General features: G+C 32.6%; 1 protein-coding gene across 1 annotated transcript; it reads left to right on the plus strand.

Annotated features, from left to right (window-relative positions):
- The first annotated feature begins 242 nt into the window (after window positions 1-242).
- Window positions 243-2,140, plus strand: LOC141684716 (aspartyl protease AED3-like). The gene is made up of 3 exons (XM_074489811.1): window positions 243-791; window positions 920-1,397; window positions 1,690-2,140. Exons 1-3 carry the CDS (start codon window positions 318-320, stop codon window positions 2,046-2,048), a joined length of 1,311 nt encoding a protein of 436 aa, XP_074345912.1. The 5' UTR covers window positions 243-317; the 3' UTR covers window positions 2,049-2,140.
- Window positions 2,141-16,893: the final 14,753 nt, after the last annotated feature.

The raw sequence follows: 16,893 nt of genomic DNA on the forward strand, positions 1-16,893 counted from the left end.
CTATTTAAAACTTCAAAATTTTGCCCAGCTTCATTGCTTCTTTAGGGCATTGGGTATTAGAGCATAATATTTTGCATGAATGATGAAAATTGGACTATGTGCAATGGGAAAATTATACTATTAGAGGTATGAGCTGGCTATCCCACAAATTTAAAGTAACTGGATTACAGTACATGAATCACTAAACTAGAGACTAGACACTGTGAAGTCAAGAGTCATCTAATACTCAACACTTCCCCTCACTACATGAGCACTCCTTCCTATATATACACACACCTAAAAACTCTTATCAACAAACCATCAGCCTTTTATCATCTATGAAGTCCTCAAACCCCTACAACATTATCTTCTGTACATTTGCACTAATCTTCATCTCTACTACCCAAGGCCAAATATGTAACAAACCACAAAAGGGCTCAGCCCTCCAAGTCTTCCATGTCTTCAGCCCATGCTCGCCATTTCGGCCACAAAAATCCATCTCATGGGAAGAAACTGTGCTTCAAATGCAGTCCGAGGACAAAACCAGGATCCTGTATTTGTCAAACCTGGCCGTTGCAAAAAAACAAGTGGTGCCAATAGCTTCAGGAAGAGGATTACTACAAAGCCCAACTTATGTTGTGAGGGCTATGGTTGGAACACCTCCACAAACATTCCTTATGGCTGTTGATACTAGTAGTGATGCTGCTTGGGTGCCTTGTTCTGGTTGCATTGGCTGCCCTTCCTCTACTTTTGCTTCTGAAAAATCTACATCTTTCAAGACTCTTGGTTGTGAAGCTCCCCAATGCAAACAGGTATATCTTACATATGTCAATTTAGCATCCTGTTGTACAACTTATGATTCAAGTGCTCAATTATGCTGTGTTTTAAGTTGCCGGCTCTCTTAAAATTTTATATGTGTTCTCTGTGACAATGTCTATAGGTGCTGAATCCCACCACTTGCACAACCACTGCATGCAGCTTCAACACAACCTACGGAGGCTCCACTGTCGCAGCAAACCTCTCACAGGATTCCTTGAAACTCGCAATGGACATAATTCCAAGCTATACTTTCGGCTGCATCCAGCAGACCACTGGCAACTCAGTGCCACCGCAAGGTCTTCTTGGTCTAGGCCGGGGTCCGTTGTCACTGTTATCACAAACTCAAAGCCTTTATCAGTCCACATTCTCTTATTGCTTGCCTGGCTACAAGTCACTCAACTTCTCAGGCTCCCTGCGGCTAGGGCCAATTGGTCAACCCATTCGTATTAAGTATACTCCATTACTTAAGAATCCTAGAAGATCATCACTTTACTATGTCAACTTACTCGGCATCCGAGTTGGCCCGAAAATTGTTGACATTCCGGCTAGCGCATTTGCATTTGATCCAGCCACCGGTGCAGGAACCATTTTTGACTCTGGTAATATTCCTGGTTCAAATTCCTAGATTAATTTTTATGCAAATTCTTTGTTAATATCATTCAAGTAGATGCTAGTGAATAATTCAGATTATGTTGTACATGCCTATAAATCTTTTAAAACTGAGGAACAAATTAGTGAAGATCTTTAAATTTGATTTTGAATTACTTCCTATAACAACATTTGCTTTCTTCACATAAAAAACCCAGGAGCTCTGGAGCGGGGCGTTATTTAATGTTTGATAATTTTAGTAAGATACCTGAAAACTTGAAAGATGTGTTTTCTTGATTTCAGGAACCACCTTCACTCGGCTTGTACAAGCAGCTTACATTCCAGTGAGAGATGAATTTCGCAGACGTATGGGCGAAACTGCAGTTGTATCGTCACTAGGTGGATTTGACACATGTTATACAGTTCCCGTCACAATACCTACAATGGCATTCATGTTCAGCGGCATGAATGTGACACTACCTCAAGACAACTTCCTCATACATAGTAGCTCCGGTAGCACCACCTGCCTAGCCATGGCTGCAGCGCCTGATAATGTGAACTCTGTCCTCAATGTCATTGCCAACTTGCAACAGCAAAACCATAGAGTGCTCTTTGATGTTCCAAACTCAAGGCTTGGTGTGTCCAGGGAGACATGCACTTAGATTTATCTCTGCCCTAAATTATGAGCTTGAATATTTTGCTATGTAATTTGTTAATTTTCAATTTGAATGTCTAATAGACTTGATTAATGTTATACTATTGTTGTGATAACGGGTATTAAACAAAATGTGACTGAGTGTACAAGACTTTCGTATCAAAGGGGATCAGATTTGGGAGCAAAATCCAGGAAATTGGACAGTCTTATATCTAAATTATTGATGATTGCAAACTGCTAAAAGATTATCTGGAAATCAAACAAAGCACAGGCTCCTTTGGATTGTTGTACTACAACTTGGAAAAATGTCACGGGTCACCTGTTGCATTTTGTCCCCATCAGGCCATCTATATCCCCTTTTCCTCCTAAGTTTTAATCTTGATTCATGACTTTCTTCACAAGATGTTGAAGCTCACTTGGAACTATCCACATAAATCTCGTTAAGTCTTTCTGCAGTCGGTGTTCCTCTAATATGTAGGTCAAAATTACTCATAGTGTATTCTTCAATAAAAAAATTATGCAGTATGTATAATCAAAGAACAAGTCCACCATATGTAGCTTATACAGCCTCTGAAATTCAACAATTTCTATTTTTAGAAATTTCTACTCATATGTCACAAGGACAACCACTTCGAATCCTATTTTTAGGTCACTCGTCCCATATGGTATTTTGTAATAAATTATTACAAACAATTTCTTTCTCTTTTTATTTTATATTGTGTTTTAATGATAAAAAAGGAACCTTTAATAATAAAATATTATATATGTTTAGTACCAAACACATTGTTGAAGATTAAAGTTAGCTAATTATGTCATAAGTTTTTAGGGCATAAATTTTATATTTTATTTAAAATTTGAATTAGGACACTCTGCTTTAAAAATTTATATATTAAGTATAAAATACACACATGGAAGGTGAATGTGTGTTTCTTGATTTTTACTTAAAAATTTTATGAATTATTTTTCATGAAATAAATCAAATTTAGTTTTTGTTGAACTTAACAGTTCAAGTGTTGTTGTAGGAAAATTAATTAACTATAACAAACACAGAGAAACAATTTTTCAAACTCACTTGATCTTTATTAAAAATCAAATAGGTTATGCTACAAATTTTAGTTCTTCAATATTAAAGAACTCAGTTTCTTCATAAGAGAATACAAAAAAAAACTAGACTGTTTATTACTGCTAGAATAAAGGATCCGCGACATATCTGCATGCAATCTTCCAGGTCTGCTACACTCTTTTGTCTAGTTCATCTTTACCGTTGATCTTGCACTCTTCAAACTACATTTGTACACTTTCCATTTTAATGATAAAATGATATATTGATTGGTAATTTAAAATCTTAATAATAGATGCATTCCGTAATTGAAACTGTTATCGAGATCTTTTAAGTACAAAAAGATTTGTCGATATCTCCATTTCTCTACATGTATTTTGACTTATCGATATCTCCACCTCTCTACATGTATTTGAATTGTCGACATCTCCATATCTCTACATACGTTTTCACTTTTCGACATTTCCATATCTCTACATGCGTTTTAACTTGTCGATTCTGCACTTCTCTACATATCTTTTGACTTGTCGATATATCTATTTTTCTACATGTACTTGACTTCTCTATAGACAAAATGACTTCTCTATAAGTAAGATGACTTCTCTACAAAAAAATGACTTCTCTACAGGTCAACTTGATTTCTATATAGACAAATTGACTTCTCTTTAAGTGAGATGACTTCTCTACAGGTCAACTTGACTTCTCTACAGGTCAACTTGACTTCTCGATAAGCTTGAACAATTCTCAATATACTTCTCGACATTTCTTTATTTGTGACTTCTCGATATTTGACTTAAAATATTTTTCAATTTACGTCATTATTCTTCACCAAGATATATATATTTTCATTACGAGGCATGATCGGGTTTGATCTTCTTCTAGAGATTTATTCCTAACGTGTTGGCTGTTTACTGAAAAATATTCAAGTCTAGTATTCTTCAACATCCTTACATACTCAAAGAATACTATTCTTCAACATTTTACAGACTCAAAGAATACCATTACAGATTATATAAGAATTACAAGTCAACTTAATCTTAGAATTGTCAATATGACTTAGTCTTGTTATATTAAGGTATATCTTGCACAACACTATAGCAGCTATAACGAGAGTTATTGTTTCCTAATGAGTTCTGTAATGTGTAATAAAATGGGTAAGAACGATTACCATTCTCAAGTAGTGTACAAGATTGAAAATGTGAACCCGGGTTTTGAAGATCAAAATTAAATAAATTAAGGATATGTTTAAAACTTGGATTTTATTTTAAATTTTGAATTTAATCAAATGAAATATTTGATAAGTACAAGAATTTAGATTTGAATTTTATTTAAAATTTAAGAGATTCAAATTTCAGTAAAAATGCTAGTTATGCTTAACCATCCAACGTTCATCGATAATAATTTTTTTAAACGCATTCTTCGTCCGAAAAATGTCTTTGGAATCTAAAATGAATTAAATTGTTCCAAGCATGATAGACATAGAAAATTACTTTTCATATTCATTACCATTGCAAATAGAAATAGAAGTTTTTTTTTCTGAAAATTCAAAAACTATTTTTCTAGAAATTATTTTTTAGATAAAGAACGTCCCCTCATACTTTTGAAAAAAAACTGTTTTAAAACTCTTGCGGAATCAATTACTGATTGCACCATCAAACTTAACCAAAAATATTATATTTTTTTAATTTTTTACATCAAAACTTATACATATCAAAAACATTATCAAACAATAATCTGATTTTTCTAACACCATTTTTTCACAAGCACTTTTTCTAATAGCACATCCAGTTTTTAAAAGCAATTTTTTTTAAAACAATTCCAAACAGAGCCTTAATTTCCTTAGTGCTGCTAGAGATTAGAGCTCTGAATCTAAGCACATCTCTTCTATATATAATAGGAGAACAGAGGTATAATTTTATTAGATTAAAAAGTCTCATTGAAAAGAGAACAATTGTATAATTTTATTAGATTAAAAAGTCTCATTGAAAAGACTAAATTACCCATATTTTTAATATATATATATATATAAAAGATGTGGTTCGTGGGAATCAAACTCAAGTTATTTCATTCAACTATAAAACCTCTTACCACTACACCATATTGTCACATGTGCTTTTTATCATATACATAATATGTAAGTGTGCTAAATGAATATTTTATTTAACTTTAAAGATACTTACTTGAATTCCGCAAAAAAAAGGATAGTTAATTGAATATTTGTACAGTTAATTTTAAAGAATTGAATTCCATATATAAAATTAGGCATATTACATAAATGAATTATTATATTATTTATTAATTATTTTTTAGTTTGAAAATATATCTCATATATTTTCTAACATATTTTTTATTATAAAAAGTAATTAAAATGTACATATATAATTTTTTAAAAAATATTGAAAATAGAATCACTTACATATAAATAATCTATATTGATATTACATATTTAGATAAGTTCGAATTATAATGAGTCAATGCATTTTAAAACTAGGCCCATTGTTCAAAAAATACTCAAAATTTGACTACACGACCCGGCCGAAAAACATCGTCACATTCTACATTTAGTAAATTTAAATTACAAGCTCGGAGAGAATATCTTACCAATAATGTGAATTTTTTTAATATCTTATGTTAATATAAACTAGCATAATAACTCGTGCGAGGCACGAGTCATTTTCTAGAGCTTTTTATACATTATGCAATTATAATGTTTCTAGTTGTTTTCATATTTTTAAATGTTGTACAATATTTAACGTATATCAAATACAAGTTCATTGTTTATCAATTTGTATTATTTTCATACAAGACATTATCAAATTACACAACATTTTTAATATAACTCATTAAGCAAAATATATATATTCTAGTTTGTATTGTATAATTTATATTTAATAAACGAATATAAACAGGGTAGTTTGTGTACATTTAAAACGAAATGATTAAAATTAATATGTAGAATATCGTTACTATGTTTACAAAGAAAAAGTTAAAAATTAACATATATGTTGAATACAAAATTGACCAAAATTTTGAATTTTATTTATAAACTATATGTACTTGTCTATATTATTACTGAGTTCACTTCTAACTTATATCTAACTTGCTCAATTTAAAAAGATAAAAAAAATGTATAACGGAAGTCGGAATGACTTGCAATCATAATATACAATAATGTAAAATTTAAATTACTGTTAATATAAAAGTTGATTTTAATGAAAAATATTAGTTTTTGAAATTTAACGTATGTATATATGAAAAAATGTTAGTTTTTTATTTACATTACTGTTAACAAAGTAAGATTAAGTTATATGTGTGTGTCAGCATGTAAATTATCATATATTACATTTCTTAGTAAATAATAATGGTTTCAATAATTTATATGCTAAATATCTGATTTATCTACATGTATAATTATTATCAACATTTAGTGAGACAATTGATTATTTAAATAAAGTGCATTTATAATTATTAAAAAAATAAAATTATGTAATAAATAAATGGCATAATTAATATATGGTATTCATATTATCACTGACAAACAATCCATATTTAAATTTTACGAAACCGAGTATCAATTATAGTTGTAACATAAAATTAAATTATAAATTGTAAAGACTTATTATTGATATTCATAATTTTTTTTCAAGAATTCGAAGGAAAATTATAATTATATCGTTATTTAAACCGTTTTTAAGTTTCTTTCATTACGCCTCTAATATTTTTTTATATAATAATTTGATAATATTGTATATTATTCTCGTAAAATTAAATATTTTTTAATTCGATAAATTTTTATAAATATTAGTTCAATTGGTTAATTAATTCAAATTATTGAACTATATATATATATATTTAAATAGTATAAAATGTATTGAATCGAATGCTATAATATAGTATAGGTATAACTTTTATTTGAAGAATTCAAAATATGAAAATAATTCGAAATATGTGTACACTATTATCTTGATCTATGAATATCGCTTATTTAAAAGAATTCTTTTTAAAAAGTTAGTTTTTTTAAGTGAAAAATAAAAAATAAATCGATTTAATGTATCATCGTAGTTTTAACAAATCTCGTGAGATCAATGAATATTAAAACTACGATAATATATTAAATCAATTTATTTTTCATTTTTCACTTTAAAAAAAACTAGCTTTTAAAAAAGAATTCTTTTAGTTCATCAATATTCATTGATCAAGACACTATTGTATAAATATTTTAAATTATTTTAATATTTCGAATTATTCAAATAAAAGTTATATCTATACTATATTGTAGCATTTGATTCAATGCATTTTATATTATTTAAAGAAAAAACATATATTGTTAGGTCACACACACTGTAGAAGGGGGTTGAATACAGTGTTTATCACAATCAAATCGAATTAAAGAACACAAGTAACAGAAAACAAACTTTATTAAACTCTGTTACAATATAGAACTGTCCTCTCTCAGTGATGAACAAATTATCACGAGAGCTGGTAGGGTTACAATAAATAATAACTTCGATTATGATAACACATATAGTGTAAACCCTATGTCTGTGTTTATATACTACACGGTTACAAGATAATCACTAATTGATATTGAATATGATTCTGTATCCTAAAATATATCAATTAGATATCTTCTTTTCCAAGTCTTCTATCTTCCATATAAATCTTCTCTATGCATATCTCTTCTTTATTTAGTCTTGATCTTCATTTCTTTCAATCAGCCTTTCCTTAACTGTTCGTCCTTCCGCACCTAAGTTCTGATATCCATCTTCTGATAATTATCTCCTGATAATTTAAGTACTGTTATCCTTAAGTTCTGACTTCCAGTGAGTGCTGATTTCAGTAAGTACTGATATTTCCTGTTTGTTAAGATTTGAAAAACTAAACATGAAACACATTAGACATGACATCTCAAATATATCTAACAATCTCCCCCAACTTGTAAATTAGCATAATATACAAGTTCAATATATATTTGATGATGTCAAAAACATTAAGTACAAATGCACATGAGAATTTGACTAAGAAATTACAACTTACAGTACTTGTAGCTTTTACCATCCTTGAAGTCTGATATCAGCTTTAGCCTGTATGTTCTTCAGTATTTAGCAGTTGCAGTCCCTGACTTGGCTTCATTATGTGATCTCTTTAATATCAGGAGTTGTCCTGAGATAATTCTTCAAAAGACATCTCTCAGCATATGCAAGTTCATTCAACATCCTCCTTTTGGCTTCTTTTAGCTCAGCTGTATCTTCACTTGTCTGAAAGATAGCAGCTCTGAGATCATTGATCTTTGCCTTTCTTATATCCTTATTAAGTCTGATATAATAGGCTTTGTCTGATTGTATGTTGAATTAAACAGCCTATAACCCAGAAATGTAGTAACAATCTTTGCAGTGTTAGGCTTCATTTCAACAATTTTTCCATCATGAGCTCTGTACTTAGGATAGTATGAGCTGTCAGACTTTATGTAACACCCCCAAATCCGGGGTCGGGGATCCGGGTCGTCACGAGTTCCATTTCCCTTAATAACACCCAATCTTAATAAACAATCAACTACTCTGTACAATGACCCGACAATAAACACACACACCACAAGTTATAGTCTCAGAGATGAATATCCAAAAATAACACGAGTCATTTTATTCCAAAATTCTATGCCATTACATCTTAAAAGGGTTTCTAAATAGATTTACATTTCTTTGCCATTATTACATTTAATAAAGATACATAAGTCTGGTACATCAAAAGTTGAAATCCTAGCCTATTGGTAGTTCCTACCTCAGCTATAGCGACATCAACGCCTATAGGAAACTGCAGAATGTTTCCTATCCACTCACGAATTGGGAGCTTGGTCCTGTTCATCTTTTCTATCTGTTGTTGTGTGATGAAAGAAGAAAGCAAGGGTGAGCAACAAGCCCACCAAAATAATATGTATAATGATTAACAATATATGAGCATTCTCATAGTACTCATGAAAGTCTTGATCAAGAAGAAATGAACCAAGCTGATATCTTAACGCGACCAAGTCGCAAAATATTCAGTATATGTACATATATACTTTTCACAATCTTTGAAATCCTCTGACATGTATAATATACACAGAGTTCCAGTTTATAACTGTATAAAAATATCGTTGCAAGGTGATCACATATATCCAACCTTGTCTCAACGTTTTTCTGAAAATCTTTGTCATGCATAAGAAAATCATTAACTAGATATAAGTTTAAAAGATGAAGTTACAAGATACTCCAATATACTTATATCTTTTCCGAATACTACTTGAACTACCACCGTTCAAGTTATAATTAGTTTCAGAAGTTCATCACACTGATGAGACTACAAGATAAGACTTGAATAGATTCAATCTTTGAAATATCATTATAAATAATGAAGTTACGAGATACTTCATTAAGTCCTGATATATATATACACACCTATACATATACATTTCATACACTCCTTGAAAACCTCTGTTATGAAAATTATAAACAGAATTGCAATATCCAATGAATTTGGAAAGGAGAAAACCTTGGCATAAACCTGATATCTTGCTGATCAGGCAAAGATACCAATAAGTAACCTTTTCTACTAGTAGATGGATGAATCCCCACCGGTCATCACCCTGGCCACATAAGGACCTTGTGCTGGACCGTCACCCGGCCTCTTACGCGTTGATGGACTGCCACCCAGCCACTTACACTTTGATAGACTGTACCCCGGCCTGTCGCTTATGCCGACTCAATTAGATGGACTTACTTCCCGAACGTTGGGCAAGTAATCAAATTGTTTTCTCAAAACAGCAACCACGTTGCGAATGTAAAATACACCACAGAGCCGGATCCCCCAGGTTTTGAGCGAGTGTTTAAATCCCCTTCGAAAGGAAGATATTAAATTTGAAAATGAGTTTTGGGATCCGCCCTAACTTTTAAAAATCATTTTGAAGACTCGAAAACATTTTTAAGAATGTTTGGAGTAATGCTGATTTAATAAAATAAATCAGTCCCAATATATTAGAAAATATCTGAATATTATTATTTAAATAATATTCCCATAAAGAATAATCTTTATAAAAATAATTGAAGTAGAATTTTAAAAACTCATACTTGAAATGAATATTAATAACCAAAGATATACTTATACGAAAGTATGATCTTTTTTTGAATAATCGAAAATAAGTTTGATTATCGAAACATTATTCTTTAATAAAATAAAGAATATTATTTAGTAAATAAGCGAAGTCATAAGTCCTCGAATGAATATTCAAAATAATAATCATTAAATAAAATAAGCGGAGTCATAAGTCCTCGAATGAATATTCCAAATAATATTCACTAAATAAAATAAGCGGAGTCATAAGTACTCGAATGAATATTCAAAATAATATTCATTAAATAAAATAAGCGGAGTCATAAGTCCTCGAATGAATATTCCAAATAATATTCATTAAATAAAATAAGCGGAGTCATAAGTCCTCGAATGAATATTCCAAATAATATTCATTAAATAAAATAAGCGGAGTCATAAGTCCTCGAATGAATATTCCAAATAATATTCATTAATAAAGTTATCGAATAAAACTTATTCGATTAATAGTTTTGAAAACTATATATATATATATATATATATATATAAATATATATATTATACTCGGGAACATCGACTCCCGGTTTAGAAAAATGTTCACCTTTGGGTCCCCTATACTAAGGGTAAACGCCACTACTGCTTATCTCTAACATAGGTATTATGCAACTAATAAGCATTTGAACCAACAGATATATAAATCAAGAATACGAAACAGGCATGCATATATACCATATCACATGCTACAATATATCGCAAGAATTTGCTAATAACAAATATGCATTTATCACAAGATCATGCATATACACATATACATCACAACAATAGTTATACGGGTAAAAAACTTGCCTGAGCGACTGGGGGTTATAAATGGCTTGGGGCGAGTCTGGTAACCTATAAACAACATATAAGTTGGAATTAAACCAAAATCACTTGTAAATCTATACTTTAACCAAATTAGACTCTAACGCTCGCTTTCCGCTTACTGATTCTCTTAAGTCGCTCGAGTACCCTCGGCTCCACCATTTTTAATAAATTAACCATTAAGGGTTGTAAGGCGATTCTTTTGCGAGTACCTTACCAACTGCCTAATCCACTTAACATTATTGTTTCATATCCCAATTAGTCATTTAATGTCCTTAACCAAGGTTTCAAAGTAAGGCGAGGGGTAATGGTTCGTTCGCGAAACGTCGTTACTTAAAACGGTCGTTTCTCCTAAACCGTACATCAGAATCAAACGAACTACATATCAAAGCGAAGCTCGTAACATGAACTATCTAATAATGGCAATGGTCAAAACGTAGCAGTGAGTTCACGGGTCCTAATGTTAAGAACAAAAATAGTCTAAAGTAAATCGGACATTACGACGGCTATATTTACGCAATTTCCCAAATTTTTACCATTCCAAATCATATCAATCCAACTACCAATCAACAACAACTCAAGATATACATCAATGCTACTGATTTCAGTCATAATAATATCAAGGATCTCAATCCAATCATATATTATAATATCTCCAAATTCAACTAAACTATTTAACAATTAAGCTCGAACTTATCATTCAAATTACTACTCATCAATCCAAACCATCTCCAAACTTCAACATTCAAACTTATTACTAAAGGGTGTGAAGATTTATACCTTTCTTGGAGGGTGGAAAGTTACTAGGAAGCCTCATGGAGCCTCCTACAAGCTTGATCTTTCCAAAGAAATCAAGAACCCAAAGTTAGGCTTTAAAGTTTTTAAAAGTCCGATTAAAAGAACTGTAAAAATGAGGGTCTTACCATGCCTATTTGGACAAGACTTGTGAACAAGAGTTGTAGGCCATCTCAATACCTTTCCAACGAGCTATAGAACACAACATTTGAGTGAGTATTGAAGGAGATATGGCAGTTTGAAGTTGCTGTATTTATTTTGGCCGAGAGCTTGATGAAGAAAAGGGAAGAGTTTTTGTGTTTTTTGTCATTTGTTTTGATTTGCCTTGGTTGGTTGACTTTTGTTTTGTTTTAATCATTTTTAACCATGAAAAATTGTGTGGTTATAAATCAATCACACTTCTTTCCCTTATGTCATGCTTTGGTCATCATGTGATGTCACCCTCCACACTTGTCTTCTTCTTGTTGGTTTGATGACATCATCATCCCTAACCTCCTTGATTAACTCTTAATTGCTTGCCTAATGACCGCTGATCTGTTATACGGTTCGCTTAACTTTCGTTTTCGTTTATCGTTTGAGGGATCATACCCGGGATCTTATTACTTAGGTTTCTTTAACCTTTCCCAATACATTATATTCCTTTCATGATCCTCTCTTTTAATCATTGAATTTAAATCCTTTTTATTCTGTTACCTTATACTCAATTCTTTCTGTATCTAGTAGATTTTCGGGAAAAATTAAAGTGTTCGAATTTGGATTCTGACGATCTTTACATACACTTATTTATCATATAGAGTACTAATAATATCCCAGAAGATCAATAAAAGAGCCCCTACATAGTGTGGCATGATAATTTTTCTTATTCAGCATAATCAGCAAAACACTATTCATAAGGGTTTCAAAAATTCCAAAAATTGGGGTTATTACAGTCTCCCCTCCTTAAAAGGATTCCGTCCCGGAATCCAATAGAAAATGAATAGGGATACTTTCTTAGCATTGCACTTTCTAATTCTCAAGTAAATTTTCCCACATTGTGGTTCTTCCATCAAACTCTGAATAGTTTGATAACCCTTCTCCTAAGCACTTGTTCCTTTTTCAATCTATAACCCTTCCTGGTTGCTCCATATAGGTTACGTCGTGTTGCATGTCTATGCGCTCATATGCCCTTATTTGTTTGGCATCCGAATTATACTTCCTTAATATTGATACGTGGAACACGTTATGAACTTGCTACATGTTCGGGGGTAGGGCTAGCTCATATGCTAACTTCCCAGTACGTCTTAATACCTCAAAGGGTCCAACAATTCGTGGGCTTGGCTTTCTTTTCTTTCCGAACCTCATCCATCCTTTCCAAGGGAATACCTATAACAGCACTAGGTCCCCTACTTCCTATTCCTTGTCCTTTCATATCAAATCAACATACTTCGTGTGCCCATCTTGGGCTACTACCATCCGTCCTCTAATTAAATTTATTATATCTTTGGTCCTTTGGACCACTGCTGGTCTAAGAATCTTGCGCTCTGCAACATCATCATATCATAAGAGAGATGGACATTATCTTCCCTCAAGGATCTTATAAGGCGACATCTCGATAATGACATATGATCTATTTTCATAAGAAAACTCAATCCGCGTTAAGTGATCATTCTAAATTCATTCAAGTCTATTGCACAGACTCTCATCATAGCTTCTAGCACTATGGCTTTTGCTTCTCAATACCCATTCTTTTCCAGTTTGTAGTCATTACTATCTTCCGTACATAATACTATACTGGTTACACTTTTGCTCGTTAGCGTTCTATAACCTTTTAATAACCACGTCAACCTTAGTATCACGAACGCGTTAGAATCGGAATACCACCGTACTGATACTACTTCCTTTAGCTGCTTCCATCTTCGAAAGCTTGGTCCTTCATATAGAAGTAAAAGAATTTATTGAGAGATCACTATAATCATGAACACTTGTTATATCGCATAGTTAGTACAGAAGGTGGCCAGCCTTTAGTACTTGACAAGCAATTAAACAATAGATGGTATCCTACTAGGCTTCTATCACACAGATAGATAGTCATTCGGCAATACCTCCCCTTCTGGAAGGGTTGTTCTTCTCAGCTTACATGAAATGAAAAGAAGAGAAAAGAACGAACTGAAGAGAATTGTATATTCGGAAAAAAAAAATTTATTGCCATAAAATATCTGGCTTGGAATCTACCTCTGAACTATAGAGGTTTGTCATAGGAGAACAAAACATATATGTATTTATATCAACATTAAGTATTATAGCATCGTATTTCACATGCCTAAATATTTTTGCTATTCCGTCCATCATTCTATGTACCCATGCTCTTCCTCGAGCTTATACACAATCACCTTTGAAACTTCCTCGATATCGAAAATCAAATCTGGGATCTCATTCTAGACATCATCGTTACTAGAATTCTATGCTTGCACCGCAACCTTCCTCATATAGTAACACGACTCTCTTTTCATAAGAGGGAATAAATATTCAATAGGTAGATACTCTACTTAATTAGTCTATCAATGATAACTTATGCACTACCACGACCCGATTAGTGGTACTCAATCTCAACATTCATTCCAATACAACTCTCACGGTTGCAATTAGCTCATTACTCGCAGAATCATTGCTGCATTACTATGGTCCACCACTGACCTATTGTCGTCATTCACTTTCCATGAAATCTTAATATCTAACCATACGGAGTCCATACATGTCGTATAGAATACTTCTAAGGAGTTAACATAATCACCAATCATAATTCATGAAGAACACTCCAAACTCTGACGTACTTTCATGACATGAAGTAGATAAAATTGCAGAAGAGTTTCAATCAAAGCAACGATAGCAGGTTAATACCCTTCTTAATCATATGCCTTCAATAGAAGACTTAACTCAAAGGTTCGTTTAGTCCTTCTTGAAACATGGTCCTCGCTTATCTCAATATAGTACCTTCTAAGATAGATAGCCCGCTCATGGCGATTACACGAATTAAACCTTTACCCAACTGCTATTACGGTTGAGTATTGCACAGTTATCAGAAGGAATGTCAATCTTCCGAACCGTAATACAACCTTCCCGGCTTCAACCATCATCACTGTATTCCTCTCGCACGAGCGCCTATAATTATTCTCTTACATTTAAAGTGTCGGCCACCTCTTTGGCCTTTCCTGATAGTAAAATTTCCTTACAATCAATGTCATTTTAACCACCTCCAACTAAATTTTCTACCTCATTTCAATCATTGATTATGTGAAAATGTTTTTCTTAAATCCTGGTGAGAGAAAAAAAAATTACCATTTTTCCATAAGTTATTGCCTTAGTCTTTAGAGGTTAATCACTGTCACGACTGACTCTCAATCATACTTAGAACATCTTTTATCTTAGGTCTTAATTGCCCTGAACAATTTCGACCTTTACTGGTTCGATCCATACTTTCTCGTGGTTTAACACGTGCCCCACTTGGTATCATTATAATTACGTCACATTTCCTTTATCAAAATTTCTATTCTTGAGAATTTTGAATATTACCTTTCTCCTCGTAAAACCTCTAAGGTTATCCTTGAATTGTTCCTCCTGTATTCCCTAGATACAGGGTATATCGAAATACCCTTTACTAATACTAGAACCATTGGCTATGTACTTCTGAAAAATTTCTTTACTGATCTTTAAAGGTTGTTGCTACCTTGATCCTTTCCAATTCATACTGTCAAAACTCATGTTGTCCCTATTAAGGGTGGAATGCCAACCTTTATGCATTCCCCTAGGATTCATTTTAAGTTACCGATGTTCTATCTTTAATGCCACCTTTAAAAAGGTACATGCATCCTTCCATGGATAAATGAAGTCATATATCCCTGATAAGGGTGTCTTATTCAATCATTCCCACCTCGATAGTATATGCCTAATTACACAATAACATCTGTATTCAAAATGAGGTCAATCAATATGGCCTCCAAAAGATAACTACGGTTATCTACTTTTCTTGCTTGATTTGGTAACGATAACAAGGATGCTCTGGAAGATATTGGTCGTGTTCAACGTGAACTTCTTCTTAATAATTCCGTATTTACTTTTGTTGTTTATCTCAACAGTCATCTCAATGTTGGGATATCTCTCATACCTGGCGTCTCCCTTCCTGGGTATCAAGCCACCGGTCTTACACTTCACATTCTTGAAGGTCACTTCCTTCATCCAATTTTCCTAATTTCTTATTTCCTTGTCTCCTCAGTCTATCCGCGTCTCAATATTTATCCTTCAAACTATCTCAAGGTTTCCTCAAATCCTCCCAACTTACAGGGGATAAAATATATGTATCTCTTATTCCTTCAATCATCAACTTTAACTCATGGTGAATCACCCTCATCTTGACGATTACATACTTTTCTATTACTATTGCTACGAGTCTTTAGGGTTTCCTCATACCCAACTCCCTTATCATTCCTCAAACTCTATTGCCTTTATATTCCTTTCCACTTCAGTTTCTTTTTATTTTCCTTTCTCTTATCATTATTTCATGAACCCACTAATCATTGACTTCAAGCATCACATCGTTCTGGGATTCTTGTCATCAGAACGAATCTTGACAACTTTTACAACTTAGCTTCATATTTCATCATACTCGTCCGCCTTTGTTCTGACTCTAAAGCTTTTACACTATCTCCATAACCTTGGGAATTACTTTCCCGAAAATAATTGACTGAACTTTAATCAGTTTATTCTAACCTCTGGCTCCGTGCCTTTCTTGGTCTTTCACCAGTGGTGGCCCTTCTCTTAGGAGGGTAAGTGACAAAAATAGTCTTTTGTGATTTGTCCATCATTTAGAATCTCAAATGATTCCTATATTTCCTTTAGCCAGGCTCTTGCCTCGACTGGGTCAGCTTGTTCCTTGGAACTCTAAGAGCTTAGCGACTTAAAGAACCTGAAAGAATTTCTCACCGCATTGTTTCCTCAAGGTGGTGGTTGGGAATAAAAGTATAAGTTCTGTTTAGACAGGTCCATGAATTGTCGTATAGGAGTACCGTCTCGGGTCCCC

Source organism: Apium graveolens, chromosome 9 (assembly GCF_009905375.1).
Source record: "Apium graveolens cultivar Ventura chromosome 9, ASM990537v1, whole genome shotgun sequence".
NCBI classification, from domain to species: domain Eukaryota; kingdom Viridiplantae; phylum Streptophyta; class Magnoliopsida; order Apiales; family Apiaceae; genus Apium; species Apium graveolens.